The sequence below is a fragment of the Podarcis bocagei genome (assembly GCF_964188305.1).
Source record: "Podarcis bocagei genome assembly, chromosome: 13".
Taxonomy (NCBI): Eukaryota; Metazoa; Chordata; class Lepidosauria; order Squamata; family Lacertidae; genus Podarcis; species Podarcis bocagei.
This window is the reverse complement of record NC_138138.1, coordinates 17,291,602-17,310,565: the sequence shown is the minus strand read 5'-3', so window position 1 is coordinate 17,310,565 and position 18,964 is coordinate 17,291,602. Positions and strand designations below refer to the sequence as shown.

The 18,964-nt window shown below is 46.7% G+C and overlaps 1 protein-coding gene across 1 annotated transcript; it reads left to right on the top strand.

The window, feature by feature from the left end:
• Positions 1 to 17,046, top strand: FKBP10 (FKBP prolyl isomerase 10). The gene is made up of 10 exons (XM_081166479.1): positions 1 to 336; positions 4,525 to 4,670; positions 5,926 to 6,115; positions 7,108 to 7,253; positions 8,941 to 9,130; positions 10,729 to 10,874; positions 11,670 to 11,859; positions 13,894 to 14,036; positions 14,837 to 15,000; positions 16,334 to 17,046. The coding sequence occupies exons 1-10, from the start codon at positions 143 to 145 to the stop codon at positions 16,514 to 16,516; spliced, it is 1,692 nt and encodes a 563-aa protein (XP_081022605.1). The 5' UTR covers positions 1 to 142; the 3' UTR covers positions 16,517 to 17,046.
• The last annotated feature ends 1,918 nt before the right edge of the window (positions 17,047 to 18,964 follow it).

The window sequence follows — 18,964 nt, the reverse complement described above, 5'->3', positions numbered from 1 at the left end:
TTTTTTAGGAAAGCGCCTCCTCTGCTCTTCTCTCCCTCCCACTCACCCCCCGTCCGCTCCCCCTTCGGCTGCTTCCAGCGCCAGGCGCAGCTGCCGAACCTTCCTTTTCCTGCCCGAGGGCGCACCGTCGAAGATCATCACCATGAGCCTGCTGTGCCTCGTCTTGGCGCTGAGCCTGCTCGGGGTCCGCGGCTTGGGAGACCCCGGCCCGTTGGAGGACGTCGTCATCGACAGATACTACATCCCCAAAGTGTGCCTGCGAGAAGTCCAGATGGGCGACTTCGTCCGGTACCATTACAATGGCACTTTTCAGGACGGCACCAAGTTCGACTCCAGGTACTTTCCCCCCTTCTCGTTTCCCTCGCTGAGAAATGCGAAGCAGCGCCCGTCCAGGGCAGGACTGGGTCCTTTGAACCCGAGACAAAGGGTTAGGGTGACTAGTGGTGGCTCACCTGCAGTCCCTGGCAAATGGGAATTAAGGAGTGGCAAAATATCTCCCACGCCCCCGTGTTCGAAACTCCCATTGTTCTAGGCGCATTTTGCGACAGGGAATTATTTCATGAGCAAAAGTGGTTTCTGAGTTCTGGGTGCAAGATTTCAGATTAAAATTGCAGCGTGGAAGGAAAGGAGGACCTTTTTCTGCCTCCCCTACTTTCTGAGGACTGGAGAAGAGACCCTCTTAAGAATATTAAGGGGGTGGGCAGGGGAAGGACTAGACCATGTGGAAAAGGAGCATAATATTTTAGCTGCAGTTCATTCATTTTCAGCTTTGTATTATCAAAAAGTGCGCCTAGACATCCCGTTATTGTGTCCATAACCTACGTTTAAGTTGCCATAGTGCCTAGATTTCATATCTCAGTTTCTAACACTGTCCCTGCCCCTCCCTTTAGGAGATTATCCCATAAATTGAGAGATGGGAGACCCACGTTTTAATATTTCATCTTTGCGCTTTTGAAATAGCCATGCATGCAACCGTAGAAAAACAGCCCTTCCTTTTTTAAAATAAAACAACAACAGCCCGCCAGCAATGAGAAACCTTCCTTCCCTCTCTCTCCCTTGCAAGAGGAATTGCATGCCTCTGGCGGGATGTGCCTTCTATCTTCTGCCTCTTTGGGGCCTCGGGGGAAAGAGAAATATGGAGCCGCTGATCCTTCGCATAACTTCAGATGCTTTTGCACAGCGGTTTGCAGCTGCCAAGCCAGCTTCTGGCTAGAAAGGTGCAGGGTGGACTTTGCAGAGAGCCAGGTCTGGAAAAAAGAAGGGGTCCACCCTGGTACAAACATGAGCAGGCATGCAATAAATTTTGTGGGGGCGCTTTCCTGTGTTGTACTGGGATGAGGAGCAAAGCAAGGGTGAAGGTGGACACGAAATGCATGTAATGCTTCAAATTAAAATAATTTAATTAAAAGCATATATTTAAAAGTACATATTGGTCATGACTCTGTGACCAGAGCATTGGAAAGAGGTTTGTTTGTTTTGGGGGGAACTGGATAGAATACTGTTGACATGTTTTTCTTTTTATCAGAATTAGAGATTTCCATTCAGAAATGCTGGATATTCAGGAAAGGGACATTTAAAATCTCTGAGAAAGCGGGGCCAACTCAGGCCACAAACTCTTGCCTTAGCAAACATACTTTAGATAATTTCTTCCCATCGGCTAAATTTAGGTTATATCATTGTGGAATCTGACCACACAATGAGATTTAGTCCCAGGAACTTGTTAAAAAACAACAATTATTATTGTGGGGGGGTAAGGAGGTGCAAGGAGTGTTTTGAGGAGGGCAAAGTGTTTGAAATAAGACAAAATGGACGTCGTTCTATTAGGTCTGGCCTGTTTTTGCTGTAGGCTGCTCCTGTGAAAACTCAGAGCAACCCACATTCCTCAGGTCCACAGATGATAAAATCAGATCACATCAAAGGATAATAAACCTTCAGTTTGCACCTCTCCTTGACACTCCCTTCTCCATCCGTGCAGTCCTTTGAAATAAGTCCCATAGAGTTCAGTGGGACTTTCCCCCAGGTAAATGGGTATCAAAGGAGAGAGAGAGAGAGAAGGAAAGATTATCATTGCTGAATGGCTGGTGGTTGTTTTTTAAAGGACGGACTCATTTTCTATGGTTGCAAGCATAGTACCGCGGTTCACTATTTGGAATTTCTGAACATAGAATTGTAGCCAGTGTTGCATGCATGGATTCCCATTCAGGCAATCGGACTTCCCTTCTCTTCTCTTCTCCCCCCCCCCCCCCATGTCCCCAAAATCTTCTCCCAACCCTCTGGAGCAGAATTTGAGGGTGCATATGGGGGGGCGTCAAAGGAAAGGAAAGTTAAAGTCATCTGTGTAAGAATTCCTTTGCCGGATCAAACCAAATTGCAGCCCAACATTCTACATGATATAGTAAAGCGAAATTCAAATAAGGACAGAATTGAGAAAATAAATTTTAAGAGGGAGAAGGGAACACATCTAGAGTAGGACGTTTTCACGTAAGGATGTTTTAGATCTGAACTTCTGCAGGCTTCATTTTAAAACTGAAAAAAATAAAGATGTGGAACTTTTAGTTAAACCTGTGATGCGTCCGAACTCTCTTAATAAATAAAGAACACTCACTCACTTTCCTGGTAGTTCCCTTGCGTCAAAAGACAAATTGTTTGACTGAGAATGGGTGCAACAACCCCTGTCCTTTGCTATTACATTGTCCCTCGGTTCAGCATCGCTGAATCTTATGTGTAATTTAGCTGGCACATCCTAAGGTATATTAGAGTGAACCATAACAAAACTATTAAGGCATCTTGAAATCATGTCTCAAGCATCAAACTTCACTGCCCACACAGCCAGGTTGAGCTACGAAGCAAGATAGCGGTGTGTCGGAAGGAAGGGGGCAGGCAGTGAGCTGCTATAGGCTGTGGGAGGAGATGGCGTCCATGATGGGATCTGCCGTTTGGGCTGTAGACGTGTCATCCGCATGAGGCTGCAGCTGCTTATGCATTTTAAAAGGCTGGATTTTGCAACTTAGGACGGTGACTCCTTTTCCCGTCCAAAATGCACACACTGGAAGCAGCAGTCCTATAAAATGCCTGGATCCAGTTTTCTAGATATCTGGAAGAAAACTTGGTCTTGATTTGAAACCTCGGTGCTAACTGCCTTTCCTCCCCCATATCATGACATGCAGGCTGATCCTCTTGGCGAATTCAGAGTGCAGGATCAGGCTATTCCGCTCCTCCTTTTCTGACTGAAAGGAAGTTGGAGATCAGGTTTCATTTGCTCCTCTCCCTGCTAGCAGGAATAGTTTGGGATGTTTGGGGTTTTTTTCCTCCCAGCAAAACTTTACAGAATCTCTGCCTTACTAAAACGGGCATACACCCACATTCCTTGCTTCAGGGCATAGTTTTGTTTGAAAAGGTAGTTTCTGCTGTTGCAGTGCAATTTGGGTAAATAATTGAATTGGTCCTAAAATAGTTTTCATAAATGTATCCAAGCGCATCTTGAAGCTAGCAAGATTTCTTTTCCTTTTTGCTCCTGCAACAGTTACAGGAAGAGTTTGTGGGGGGTTTTATAATACAATGCTGCTTTTCAGCCTTAAACTCTGGTTCTCAAATAGCTTTCCATGAGGTCCACTTTGACGATGGAACGACCAGGCCAGGCCCCAAAGTGAACTCAGGGAGACGTGTTTCCGCTTCCACCACGCCACACAAACTTTCTTTGCCTCTGAATTGGCCAGAATTGTTGCTGGGCCTGATGGGAATTGTAGTGCCAAACATCTGGTAGTTGGCCGAGGCTGACCTAGCTGGTCCAACATCCTGTTTCTCATAGTTGCCAGCCAACCACGCAGATGGGAGAAGCCTGTAGCCAGGAGATGAGAGCCACAGCCCTCACCTGGTGTTCCAGGGGATGTGGGTGGCGCTGTGGTCTAAACCACTGAGCCTCTTGGGCTTGCTGATCAGAAGGTCGGCGATTTGATTCCCCGCGACGGAGTGAGCTCCCATTGCTTTGTTCCAGCTCCTGAGATCCTAGCAGTTCGAAAGCACACCAGTGCAAGTAGATAAATAGGTACACTGTGGCGGGAAGGTAAACAGCATTTCCATGTGCTCTGGTTTCCATCACGGTGTTCCGTTGCACCAGAAGCAGTTTAGTCCTGCTGGCCATATGACCGGGAAAGCTATCTGTGGACAAACACCAGCTCCCTCGGCCTGAAAGCGAGATGAGCACCACAAACCCATAGTTGCCTTTGACTGGACTTAACCATCCAGGGATCCTTTACCTTTTACCGTACCTTTATGTGGTGTTGCTCCCCAGCAAATGGCATTCACACATATGCCTCCTGAGAACCTGGAGCTTGCCTGTAGCCATAGCTAATAGACATTGATCATCTCATCCTCTGTGAATCGGTCCAGTCCCCTTTAAAGCAATCTAAGCCAGTGGCCATGACCACACATCATGTTTTCTGTTAACCGTCCATTTTAGAGTTCTCTTTGCTCCATTTTTTTTTCCTGCTCATCCCTTCCATCAATGCCTTCTTCCCCTTCCAGCTATGATCGGGGTGCCACAGTGGCCGGCGTGGCAGGCGTGGGTCGGCTCATCACCGGCATGGACAGAGGCCTGCAGGGGATGTGTGTGAACGAGAGAAGGCACCTCATTGTGCCCCCTCATCTTGGTTACGGCAGCATCGGCGTGGGTGAGTGGCAAGAGTCCAGGGTTGACAGGCGTGGCCTGAGCCTGACAATATGTTAGCTGCATATCTGTGCCTTTATGGACACATTTAAAAAAACAAAAATGCCAGGGAGTGTGCACAGTGATCTGATCAATTAGATCCTAGCATGGGGGCAGGAGAATCATAAGAGTTTGAAGGTACCCTGAGGATCATGTAGTCCAACTCCCCTGCAATGCAGGAATAAGCAGCTGTCGCTTACGGGGATCAAACCTGCAACCTTGGCATTGTCAGCACCATGCTCTAACCGACTGAGCTAGCCATAGCAAGGATAGCACTGTACTGCATTGCAAGGCCCTGGGAATGAATGAATGAATCTTGCATGGTGTAGTGGTTAAGAGCGGTGGACTCGTAATCTGGGGAACCAGGTTTGCTTCCCCGCTCCTCCACATGCAGCTGCTGGGTGACCTTGGGCTAGGCACACTTCTCTGAAGTCTCTCAGCCCCACTCACCTCACAGAGTGTTTGTTGTGGGGGAGGAAGGGAAAGGAGCATGTTAGCCACTTTGAGACTCCTTCGGGTAGTGATAAAGCAGGATATCAAATCCAAACTCTTCTTCTTCTTTATTTGCATCAGCCATTGGCCATCACAATAAAACAACAATACGATATACAAAGAATAGAAATAAAAAGTCAATTATATAAAATACATTTTGGGGTTTTGGAAGGCCCTAATATAATAAGAGCAGGTTTCTATACCGAGAAGTTGTTTCCCGTCTCCAAACACGCTTGAGCTTCCCTACTTCTTGTCATTTCCGGTTCCACCCGTTTCGCTTTACATGGTTTCCCCGTCCACCACTCTTTTCTCCTCCCTTTTATGCATTTCCTGTACTCGGTAAAGTTCCACGCAGATGGATGGCAGTATAGAAATAGTAATACAGTGGTACCTCGGGTTACGTACTTAATTTGTTCTGGAGGTCCGTTCTTAACCTGAAACTGTTCTTAAAACCTGAGGTACCCCTTTAGCTAAAGGGGCCTCCCACTGCCGCCGCACGATTTCTGTTCTCATTCTAAAGCAAAGTTCTTAACCCGAGGTACTATTTCTGGGTTAGCGGAGTCTGTAACCTGAAGCGTATGTAACCTGAAGCATATGTAACCCGAGGTACCACTGTATTGAATGGCCTGGTGCCATTGGCGAAGGGGCAGTGGTTGTGGTGTCCTCCCAGTCCCCCTGAAAATTGTCGTTTCGGTCTCCATGGTCGCTCCTTGTTTTCAACCCCATAGCTGGCCTGATCCCCCCGGACACCACCCTCTACTTCGATGTCATCCTGCTTGACATTTGGAACAAAGAAGACAAGCTGCAGATCACCACCGTCTCCAAGCCGCAGCGCTGCAACCGCACAGTAGAGAACTCCGACTTTGTGCGCTACCACTACAACGGCACACTTCTCGACGGCACCCCCTTCGACTCCAGGTAGGATGTGCTGAAGGGGAGATGGCGTGTTTTGGCCCAGAGGTTTGGTACAGAGAGTGAAAGACAGCAAAATAATAATCATTGCCGTTGCAGTTGCAATTATAGCAGTCCCTTGGCTACAGTCCCGAACTGGATTGACCCCTACCCTTCCAAGGCTGCTGGTAGTTTAAAAAACAGAAGGAGAATCACAGCCACAGGATTCAAAGATGCATTTAGCATTATGTTTTTAAGTTGACTCTCATTCTGTATAATAGGCAGAGCAGCTATCCGGTCAAAGATGCTGGATCTCTAGTAGTGGTGTTAATTGCAGTTAAATGTAGTGATTAAGAACAATGTAGAACAGGCTTCCTCAAACTCAGTCCTCCTCATGTTTTTTGGCCTACAACTCCCATGATTCCTAGCTAGCAGGACCAGTGGTCAGGGATGATGGGAATTGTAGTCTTAAAACATCTGGAGGGCCAAGTTTGAGGAATAAGAATAAGACGAGGAGCGGGTAGTACAGTGGTCTAAACCACTGAGCCTCTTGGGCTTTCTGATCAGAAGGTTGGCAGTTCGAATCTGCGTGATGGTGGTGAGCTCCCGTTGCTCTGTCCCAGCTCCTGCCAACCTAGCAATTCGAAAGCACACTGGTGCAAGTAGATAAATAGGTACCGCTGTGGCAGGAAGGTAAATGGCGTTTCCGTGCGCTCTGATTTCCATCACAGTGTTCCATTGCGCCAGAAGCGGTTTAGTCATGCTGGCCACATGACCTGGAAAGCTGTCTGTGGACAAACACCGACTCCCTCGGCCTGAATGCGAGATGAGCGCCGCAACCCCGTAGTCACCTTTGACTGGACTTAACCTTGCAGGGGTCCTTTACCTTTTTGTTTTTTTACATTTTAGTGGGTGGCTGTTTTTGACCAGTGCTGTGCTGCGAAGGTGGCGTTCTTTTTGCCGAACCGCTTCCTTGCCTGATGTCTCTTTCCCTTTCTCCATCCTCACCTGTCTCCCAGCTATGGAAAAGACAGTACTTATGACACCTACGTGGGTTCAGGTTGGCTGATCAAAGGGATGGACGAGGGCCTGCTAGGCATGTGTGCTGGAGAGAAACGACAAATAGTGATCCCCCCGTTCCTGGCCTACGGAGAGAAAGGCTACGGTAAGGTGGTCAAGAAATTGTGTATCTGAACCACAAGGTGAACTGAATTCATTCAGTACGTTTCCGAGCACAATTCAAAGTGTTGGTGCTGACCTTAAAAGCCCTAAACGGCCATGGCCCAGTATACCTGAAGGAGCGTCTCCACCCCTATCATTCAGCCCGGACACTGAGGTCCAGCTCTGAGGGCCTTCTGGCGGTTCCCTCACTGCGAGAAGTGAGGTTGCAGGGAACCAGGCAGAGGGCCTTCTCGGTAGTGGCACCCACCCTGCAGAACGCCCTCCCACCAGATGTCAAGGAAATAAACAACTATCTGACTTTTACAAGACATCTGAAGGAAGTCCTGTTTCGGGAAGTTTTTAATGTGTTATATTTTATCACATTTTTAATATTCTGTTGGGAGCCGCAGAGTGGCTGGGGAAACCCAGCCAGATGGGCAGGGTATAAATAATAAATTATTATATTATTATTACATATCTGCAGAAGAATTTAAATTTATTATATTATTTAAATTTAAATATTATTATTCTGAAAGTTTGCAAGAAATCACCTCAGATTCTGTGTCAAAGAAATCCACAAATAAATTCTTTCCTTGTTTCTTTCAAAAAAAAAAGACAATAAGACTTTATTGTATTTAGAAATAAATATCTTTTGGAGGGGGGAAATAGGATTGTAACTACTAGCAGATCTCAAGGGTCCCGCTTACATAAGAATGTATGTACGTTTTTGCATACATACAAGGGGCTCCTGTACAAACACTTGGTGATGACGGACAAGAATTCGTAGAATTGTAGAGTTGGAAGGGACCCCGAGGGTCATCTAGTCCAGCTCTCTGCAATGCAGGGATCTCAGCTAAAGCATCCACACACAGAGATGTCTTTAAAAACATGGCGTCTGCAAAGGAGTTATGCAGTAACGTTTAAGGCTGGGGTCCTCCATCTTTCAAGGCCTGGGGGGCACATTTGGAAATGCAAGGGTGGGCGAATGCACCAGACCCCCTCCTTGCAAAGCACACACAAAGTGAAGGCCTCCAAAACACAGACAAACCCCTCCCAACCATACAACAGCTCACAAGCCAGTGTGGTGTAGTGGTTAAGAGCGGTAGACTCATAATCTGGTGAACCGGGTTTGATTCCCCGCTCCTCCACATGCAGCTGCTGGGTGACCTTGGGCTAGTCACACTTCTCTGAAGTCTCTCAGCCCCTCTCACCTCACAGAGTGTTTGTTGCGGGGGAGGAAGGGAAAAGAGAATGTTAGCTGCTTTGAGACTCCTTCGGGTAGTGATAAAGCGGGATATCAAATCCAAACTCTTCTTCACAAAGCCAAACAAAACGGTACAAATGTAAAAAAGAATGTTCTGGTAGGGGGCTGTGGTGGGCACCGAGAGGGGTGTCTGAGGGTGCCATGACGTTCACTGGCACCGTGTTGGGGACCCCAGAACTAAAAGCCTCAAAACCACAACTTTTGTGGGCTGAAGTCAGCTACATTCAATTGTGGATTTATCACAAATGGCAGAAACCACAACCTTAGCACACTTTGCCGTACGGTTCTCTTGAAGAAAGGAATGGTATTTCAAAAGCAGATTAGCTGGCGTCCCCTCTAAGAAATGGGGTGGTTTAAAGTGTTCCTCCCCGTGACCTGGCTCCATGTGGCCACCTGAGCTGAGTTGGTCCTCCTTTCCTTTTCTCAGGCACTGTCATCCCCCCTCAAGCCTCCCTGGTTTTTGATGTTCTCCTGGTGGACCTGCACAACCCAAAAGATGGCATCTCCCTGGAGCACTTGGAAGTGCCAGCGTCTTGCAAGCGCAAGGCTGTGACCGGAGATTTCGTGCGGTACCATTATAATGGCACCTTGATGGACGGGACCCTCTTTGATTCCAGGTAACGCTACCATCTTCCCTTCCCTTCTCCACCAAGGTGTCATTCCTCGGTATTCTTTGTAGGGCTAGGTTAACGTAACCAGAGGTTCAGTTATTCTAGAATAGGGTTGTTGGGAAATTCCGTCAAAATGGGAAGCTCTACCTGAAATTGAGTCGATTTGCATAGCCATCTGCAAACAGAAACAGAAATCAGGCAGGTGATTATGATCAGTATTCACAGCTGCCATTCCCCAGTCTCCAATTTTCTATAATCATTTCTTTTCATTATGTTACTTATTATCTCCTCCTCCCTCTTGAAATTATGCAATAATAATGTGGTTAATTACATTGTTAATTGCATTGTTATATTTGGCCACAGTGAGCCAGCTGAATAATGTCGTTTTCATGGAACTTTAATTTCAGTGGAACAGAAATCATAGAATTGTAGAGTTGGAAGGGACCACGAGGGTCATCTAGTCCAAACCCCTGCAATGCATGAATCTTTTGCCTAATGTGGGGCTTGAACCCACAACCCTGAGATTAAGAGTTTCATTCTCTACCGACTGAGCTATCCCAGGTGAGGCGTGCGACAGATGCAAGGCAGAACAGAACACAACGCCCTTTATATCCCTAGCCTAGAAGGAGTCTATCCAAGGCAGAACAGGACAGGGGAAGGTGAGAAGAGGATCAAAATATAGAGGAAGTGTGCAGAGGGGACACTTATACATGCTTGGTGGACCTGTGAAAAAATCAAAAGCTTCTGGAACACAGTATATGATGAGCTTAAAAAAATATTTAAGTATAACTTTATGAAAAATACAGAAGCTTTTCTACTAGGGATAATGGACACAGGTATAGCAAGAGAAGATCAGAAAATATTCCTCTATGCCACAGGAGCGGCAAGGATCCTAATTGCTAAAAACTGGAAAAAAGAAACTGTGTTAACAAAAAAGGAATGGCAAGACAAACTGTGAGAGTCTAGATTAACAGAGGCAATTAGAGATCACACTAGACAAGAGTTTCAAAAAGCATGGGGGAAATGCAGAGAATACTTCACAAAACAGTGCCCTAAAATACATACCTGGACTTGTTTCGATTAATGTCTCCATTAGACTTTGTGGATATTTAAGTTATAATTAGAAATTTTTTAATAATTATTCATAAAGGAGGCCAGATACAGGATAAAGGAAGTCTTTTATTTCGTTGTTTGTATTGTTGTATGTTATGCTCACTGTATGTTATGTTCACATTTAATGAGGGTGGATTGTGTATTGGGGGGGTTATTCCAATAAAAATTATTAAAATATATATGGGGGGGAGTGTAAACAGAGCTAGCTCAAAGTGCAGGCTGAGCAGCGAGACCTGGAAGTCCTTCCATTACTTAGGCTACCAGTGGCCTGACCCTTGCCCAATAATTTTTTGCTGGAGTGGAAGGATGACATATTCTCACTTTCCAGCCTATCGGAGCCACAGAGCTCATGTCTCGCCCTGCTCTTTCGGTCTGTCTCTGGATGGGCTCAGCCACAGTTTAAGAAATCTGGAGGGGAAAACTTGAGGCTTTGCTGTAACGTCAGTTTGTAAGACACTTCTTCCCCACGGATTCTCTCTCTCCAATTCCAGTTATTCACGAAACCACACCTACGACACTTACATTGGGAAAGGCTACATTATTCCAGGAATGGACCAGGGGCTTCAAGGAGTCTGTATTGGTGAAAGGAGGAGAGTCATTATCCCGCCCCACTTGGCCTATGGAGAAACTGGGGCAGGTAAGTAGAGCGAACAGGTTGAGGTGTGTGGGGAGCCCCTCAGAGGAACCCTTTGAAGGCTTTTATCTACAAACCAAACCCCCCAGTTTTGAAATCTCTGCTGGGTTTGAGTGGCCACACAAATCCACCAATGTTGCTTTGGCTTTCGTATGCGAAGAAAACAAATGTTGATTTGGGGAGGGCTCCCAGAAGGTGTTGGGACGTGGGTGGCACTGTGGGTTAAGCCACAGAGCCTGGAATTGCCGATCAGAAGGTCGGCGGTTTGAATCCCATGACAGGGTGAGCTCCCGTTGCTCGTTCCCTGCTCCTGCCAACCTAGCAGTTCGAAAGCACGTCAAAGTGCAAGTAGATAAATAGGTACCGCTCCGGCGGGAGGGTAAACGGCATTTCCGTGCACTGCTCTGGTTCGCCAGAAGCGGCTTAGTCATGCTGGCCACATGGCCCGGAAGCTGTACACCGTCTCCCTCGGCCTATAGAGCAAGATGGGCGCCGCAACCCCAGAGTCGGTCACAACTGGACCTAATGGTCAGGGGTCCCTTTACCTTTACCTTTACCCAGAAGGTGTAAAGGCTGAAAACACTGGGCCAAACAATGAAACATAAAGAAATGGAAATAATGGCCCCCGAATGTATGCTGGGACATTGGCAAGGGATCCCAGAGACATACTCTGGGTTCTGCAACTAGAGGTTGCAAATTGCCTCGAATCAGCTGTGACCCTTGGAGGACTTTTGTGTGTATGCATCCTCACTCTTTACACCCAAAAACCCCCCAGTCTCTGTCCTTCTTGTCCTCTAGGGAACAAGATCCCTGGCTCGGCTGTGCTCATCTTCGACGTCCATGTCATCGATTTCCACAATCCCGCAGACCCTGTGGAAATACAGACTATCCACCGGCCTGCGGACTGCAACGTCACCACCCAAGACAGAGACTTTGTCCGCTACCATTACAACTGCTCCCTCCTGGATGGCACCAAACTCTTCTCCTCGTGAGTCTTTTGCTTAAAGTTTAGAGCCAGTGTGGTGTAGTGGTTAAGAGCGGTAGTCTCGTAATCTGGTGAACCGGGTTCGATTCCCCGCTCCTCCACATGCAGCTGCTGGGTGACCTTGGGCTAGTCACACTTCTCTGAAGTCTCTCAGCCTCACTCACCTCACAGAGTGTTTGTTGTGGGGGAGGAAGGGAAAAGGAGATTGTTAGCCGCTTTGAGACTCCTTAAAGGGAGTGAAAGGCGGGATATCAAATCCAAACTCTTCTTCTTCTTCTTATCTCATAGAATTGTAGAGTTGGGTGGGACCTCAAGGATCATCTGCTCCCAACCCCCTGCAGTGCAGGAATTTAAATGTCAACAAATACCTACATTGCCTTATCACAGAGTAACCTAAAGGGAAGTAGTGGACGGCCTGATGGGGCAGCAGCGCTCACCTGGGCCATTTCACTGTTGCTTCCCAGTGTGGTATATTGGTTACAAGTGTCAGACTAGGACCTGAGAGACCCGAGTTCAAATCCCCACTCAGCCCTGAAGCTCACTGGGTGACCTTGGGGCTAAGTCAGTGCCTCACAGAGTTGTAAAGGTAAAGGGACCCCTGACCATTAGGTCCAGTCGTGGCCGACTTTGGGGTTGCAGTGCTCATCTCGCTTATTGGCTGAGGGAGCCGGCGTACAGCTTCCAGGTCATGTGGCTTCCAGCAGTGGTTTGAGGAAGGTCACAGCTCAGAGACAGGTGAACAGAAGAGTTGGGAGGTGTTGGGAGAAGAGAAGGGGAAGACAGGGCCAGAGCAGCCAGCTGGAGAGCATTTCCGACCCCCCATCTCCCAGAACCCGGCGTGCATTGAAAGTGGAAGAGCAAAAGACTCAGAGACAATTAGCCCCTGGCAACCAGCGTAAGGGGAAGGGAGTGGGGAGGAGCTCAGTTGGAGCAACGCCATTGACCTAAGAGGCAGCGTACAGAGGCCTCTCTCTGTCAGTATTGAATAAAGACTCTGTAAGAGCTTCCTTGTCTACTTCCTTGGCTGTCTGGCGTGAGAGCAGGGAGGATCAGAATTCACTGAAACCTGAAAGCACATTTCCTGCATCTTCCACGGCTCTTTTCCCCCTTTCCATCACTGGGAGTAGCAAAGTAAATTATGCAAAATAAATATATATGCCAATCAGTGCATATATATATATATATATATATATATATATGTAGGTTTTGGTGTCTTCGGGTGTCTTCCCGTGTAAGAGTTGGGGTGTCTAGGCGACGTTTCGACGAGGTCTCACTCGTCATCTTCAGGCTGGTGCTTTCGGCTTCTTGTTACTAGAACAGAGCAGGATCTCAGTGTTTGAGTTCCTATAAATACTGTTGAGGGGGTGTGGTGTATAGCCTCCAACGTTCTGGGCACTTCCTATCTGGAACTTCCTATCTGCCCAGAACGTTGGAGGCTATACACCACACCCCCTCAACAGTATTTATAGGAACTCAAACACTGAGATCCTGCTCTGTTCTAGTAACAAGAAGCCGAAAGCACCAGCCTGAAGATGACGAGTGAGACCTCGTCGAAACGTCGCCTAGACACCCCAACTCTTACACGGGAAGACACCCGAAGACACCAAAACCTGCATATATATACACACACACACACACACACACACACACACACACACACACACACAGTGGTACCTTGGGTTAAGTACTTAATTCGTTCCAGAGGTCTGTTCTTAACCTGAAGCACCACTTTAGCTAATGGGGCCTCGCACTGCTGCCGGAGCACGATTTCTGTTCTTATCCTGAAGCAAAATTCTTAACCTAAAGCATTATTTCTAGGTTAGCGGGGTGTGTAACCTGAAGCATATGTAACCTGAAGCGTATGTAACCCGAGGTACCATTGTGTGTGTGTGTGTGTGTGTGTGTGTGTGTGTGTGTGTGTGTATGATTTTCTTAAGAGCAGAATTCTGGGGAAGAGGTCCCCAGACACACTTCTGAGATTCCTGCAGAAAATATTTCCAAGGATTCCAATGGTCTCCCTGTTTTCCTGCTTGACAGCCATGACTATGAAAGCCCTCAAGAAGCCACGCTGGGGACCAACAAGATAATTGAAGGCCTGAACAATGGCCTGCTCAACATGTGCGTGGGGGAAAAACGTTCCGTCATCGTTCCTCCCCATTTGGGTCATGGCGAAAGTGGAGGTAAGGTTGTGGGCAATGCCTCCGGCATCTGTTTTCAGAGTCCACATCACAGGGCCGGCAGAAGAAATGGATACTGGACTCAGGGTTCAGCAACCGGACAGTCCCTTCTTTTTTTAATTTTATTTTTTTCTTTTTCCCTAAAGTGACTTTCTAGCTCCTAAGGCTGCAGAAATACAGTTGGAAGTCTGTGCATGCATTGCCTGGTAAAATCTCAGAAGCCAGAGTAGGACGGACTGGTCTTCCCTATGACTAGGAGGAAAATAAATGACGCAAGGCAGCACGTAACTTAGCATAATTTGCATTGCCCTTTGTAGAGTTTTACAATTATTTTTTAGCACAGAACATAGAAACTTTTTTGCTATTCATCACTAGGCATGATTAGTAGCCAATATTTACAGAGCCCAAATGCTAAGAAAGAGTAGTTCAAACTTGACATGGGCATTGTCGGTTTATCACAGGAGCTGTGCTTCAGGACAAAAATATTTTTGAGGTCCAGGTTTTATAGACGTTCTTGTGAGAAACTAGGCTATATGAATTGAATTAATGATTATAATTTAGGAGTAATAATGTTATAGCCAGTAGGCAGTGGCAATACGGCTCCTTATATGGCCTTGTGATGGCATTAAACAGTGAGGAGGAGGAGAAATAGTAGCTAAACCCTCTGATACCACTTCCTCTCAAGAAGCGAGGTCACTTCCTGTCAATAGGTTTCTCCTAGCTTTGACTCCGGGTCACTGCTGCCTAGCCAGTGCCTCTGTGGATGACCTTGCCCTGTTGATATGTGCACCTTGCATTTTCAGCCCGGGGTGTACCTGGCAGTGCCGTTCTCTACTTTGAGTTAGAGCTGCTACACCGGGAGCCAGGAGTTCCAGAAGGATACCTGTTTGTCTGGCACAGCGACCTACCAGAAAACCTGTTTGAAGCCATGGATCTCAACAAGGATGGTGAAGTCCCACCTGAGGAGGTGAGCTTTTGCATTCTGTATTAGAAAGGGTGCAGCTGGTACTGAAGAATCTGACCTGGGGGCGGGGGGGGGTGACAGGATCCACGTCTGGATCCATTTGTACTAACTGTTCGTTCCACCAGAGTAAGAGCATCTACCCTATAGTTAGTTGTTCGAGTTTTAGTAAATTAACAGGGGGAAAATTATTCCATTTGTATACGGGTAAAAACAATAGCTTGGAGCAGATAGCAAACTTTTTATTTTAAGAAGATGCACATGTGTGTTGTCTTGGAGGCATTGTCTTGGAAGAGACATCCCTGCCTATATGATGGTGCTCACCATTTACAGTTTGTATAAGCATTGCATTGAAAATATTTTTCTTTTTAGAAAATTGGTTGGCTGGTTAACCAGGAGCACCGTATCATTCAGCTGAAAAGCTTTTTTAATTTTATTTTTCAAAAACTAACTGACCAATTGATTTAACATTGTAGCCCTACTTCCCAGTGACTATTTGTTTGTTTTGATTTGATTTTTTGTATTTCTATGTTGCTTTTCATTCATATGAACCTCAAAGTGGCTTACAAACAATAAATAACAATAACGTAATAAAACATAACAGAACATCACAAATACAGCTTAAATCATATAAAACAATTAACAAATCATCTGTAGAAGTCCTTTCCCTTCTGCAGTGATGGTGAAATCAAAAATGCAACATCACACACCCAAAAACAATCTGTACATTATTGGGTTGCTAGAGGAAGCAAGAGGAAGAGGAAGCATTGGGTTGCTACAGCTATGTGTAGCAGATGATAAATATTTTGGTTATAACTTGCAGTGAGATGTGGGCCCTTTTAAGGTGTTACAGATGTGAGGGAGCAACTTGGGTAGAAAAGGGTTGTAGGGTCATGCATTTAAGCCCCATCATCTGGTGGGTCCTTCCTGTTCCCATGTAACTTTTGCAGTAGAGAGCCTTTTATACTTATGGAAACTCCCAACACAATTAAGGACCTGGTTTTCCTTCGTCTTGCTGCAGAGGGCACAGCCTGTGGACGCTGCAGCCCTTTTCCAGTTGTCTTGTCCGTCTCTTGTGTTGTCATCTAGTGCCACTCAAGTTAATGCACCTTTAGCAATTCATTTTTTCCCCCATCAGTCTGGCATCTTGTTCAGCCTTGAAAAATGGCAAGCCGTAGGCAAAGGAAAGTTAAGAGACTGATATAAAGGAAGCCAGACACAGGAGCTGGATGTCTTGAAATGCTGTTTCCCATGTTGTTGAATGCATATGCCACACACACCCTTCCCAGTGGAAATGGCTTATCCTTTTCCCTGCTTTCTCTTTCCCCCCCCTCTGTAGTTCTCAGAGTTCATCAAAGCTCAGATCTCTGAAGGCAAAGGTCGTCTCATGCCAGGCCCTGACCCGGAAAAAGTGGTCAATGACATGTTCCAAAACCAAGACCGGAATAAGGATGGGAAGATCACAGCAGAGGAACTGAAGCTGAAATCAGACGAGGATCAAGTTAAACACGAGGAACTTTAAAAGAGAAAGGACTCTGGGATTGGGCTTCATTGTTGTTGTTTTTAAAAAAGCACTCCAGTTTGGTGCCTCTTCCCCTACTTTGCGGGGCCAGAAGCTCACTAACTCCCTTTCCTGAGTTAAAGAGACTGAACCTACAGACGCAAACCTATTTTGTTCCACATTTTGTACCTTTGCTCTTTTTTCCCCTCTCCCCTTTTTTGAGAACTATTTAACTGAGATCCTGTTTCGACATACCAAAATCAGGGAGTTAGCGCTTGCAACGATTGCCTTTCCAGACAACCACCACACACCACACCATTTACTGAATCCCTTCTATTTCCTCAGGCATCCCATCTGCAACAAAATTCTCGTGAGCAGGAGCCGCCCATTGACTCAGGCCTTCTGCTGCTTCCAGGCGCACACCCTGCCCCCCCCCATTGGATTTTTGTGTGTTCTCTTGCCAAATCGAGGAAGCTGAATTCTGTATTAAGGAATCCCGAAACATGTGACGGGAACCAAACAAATGCATTACTTAAGTGTATTTCCAAGAATGAGCTATTAAGTTTTTCTTTCGGGGCAAAACTAGAAAGGAGTGGAGCGGAAACATGCAGATAAGGTTACCTATCTGCTCCAGTATTCTTTGAATGGCGGGTGCGTGGGCAGCCTCTTAATCCGTCAAGGGATGCCTTGCTTCTGATGTAATCAGACCATGCAATGGCAGTGGGCGGAGCAGAAGACAGGAGTGGGTGTGGCCAAAAGTGGGTGCACCGCTTTAGCCATTCTTTCTGCCGCATCCTTTTCTGTCTGTCCCTCTTTCCTCCTCTTTCTGGACCTGCTTCTCTCTCCGTCTCCCTCCTCACCCAGTAGGCTGCTGAGGAAAGGACTGAGTTCAAGGACTACATGAGATTAGACCAAGGGACTGCTGGCTGGCCGCCTCTGTGTCCAGGTTGTGATGGCGGACTCTTAATAGGTGCAGCTTTCCCTCATTGCTGCTTGTTTATGCCAGGAAAGTCTGTGCCTACATAAGGAACCCGGCTAGATCAGGCCCATTGAGTCCCAGAATCCTGCTCTCGCAAGATGCCTACAAAAAGCAAGCAGGCAGGACCAGAGGGCAGCGACACACTCAGAAATACCTGCTGGATTTCTGCAGAAACTGGTACTGGTATTTTTTAAGAAGGCTTAGCAACTGCTAGACGTTAAAAGGACAGACTTGGAAATTTCAAGATGAGTCAGTCTGGGCTCCCTGCAGCCAAAAGGGTAGGGAATAAGGACTGCTCTCTTTGCGTATACAGTCATACCTCGGGTGACAGACACTTCGGGTTGTGCGATTTTCGGTTGCGCATCATGCCGAACCCGGAAATACCGGAATGGGTTACTTCCGGGTTTTGGCGCATGCGCAGAAGCGCCAAATCACAACCCGCACGTGCACACACGCAGCACTGCAGGTTGTGAACTCTGCGGGTTGCGAACGTGCTTCCCGCACGGATCACGTTCGCAACCCGAGCGTCCACTGTACTAGTCCTGCTTGCCTCCTTCTCCCCGATTTGACATCTTGCGTACATCAATAAAATCCCAAGTTCCTTCAGCTGCAAATCTTGGAAGGAGCATAACATAAGCACAGCAAATACCGTTTATTCCAAGCTCCACTTCTCCCTTCCTGACCCCCACCAAAAAATGTGCAGTGCACATAACCCCTACTTGCAGTCTTGTTCTCTCACACAATCACACACATTACAGGGTTTCTTTTAAGTGCTACCTGGGTTTCTAGTCTCTTGACTCATTTGCGTGAGGCTTCCAACAAGTGTTCTACCTCTGAGGATTCTGAATTCATAGATGATGCCCACTTTTGTTCCACAAGCCCCACTTCAGAAGATTAGGCTGAGATAGAAACTGGAGATTTAAGTGCAAGGAGGGTGGGATGGGAGCAACCTTCCATCACCTGCCTTGCTAGTCAAAGCATGCAAGGGGTTGCCAACTTTTTTGCTTCCCCTTGCATCTGTGCGTTTCAACATTAGCTGGATTGGCGGCAGACAATAGCAGGTGATGATGGCTTTCTCTTCAGGTTGTGAAAATGCTCAGCTGTGGGAGTTTTTTCCAGACAAGCTCCTGTTAAAAGGTCCAAGAGGAGAGCAGACCTGTTGACAACTTCGCATATAAAATGGGTAAGAAAAATGCCCTTGTTTTGCTTGAAAACTGCTCTGCAAGCCACATACCATACCAGCTGACTTTTTACAGTAAACTCTTACAGAGCCACCAGTGAATACAAACATACCATCTACGTCAACCTGAACATTAAACAAACTCGTCCTTCCTGCCTGTACCCTTCCAAGCAGTTCTGCATCTTCATTTTTACTCACTGCAACCAGTTTGTTTCATTTGTCCTACACGTTGGTGGAGATAAATGAGGTGGAAAAATTCTGGGCTGCAATACCTCTTGAGGGAAGATGGGGAAATGCTTTTTTTTTTTTT

Bases quoted from the DNA above. Each gene is read 5' to 3' on its own strand.
- FKBP10 (XM_081166479.1), top strand. From the start codon at position 143: ATGAGCCTGCTGTGCCTCGTCTTGGCGCTGAGCCTGCTCGGGGTCCGC. The intron at 6,116-7,107 runs GTAGGATGTGCT...CCTGTCTCCCAG, and splicing joins GGCACCCCCTTCGACTCCAG to CTATGGAAAAGACAGTACTT. The intron at 11,860-13,893 runs GTGAGTCTTTTG...CCTGCTTGACAG, and splicing joins GGCACCAAACTCTTCTCCTC to CCATGACTATGAAAGCCCTC.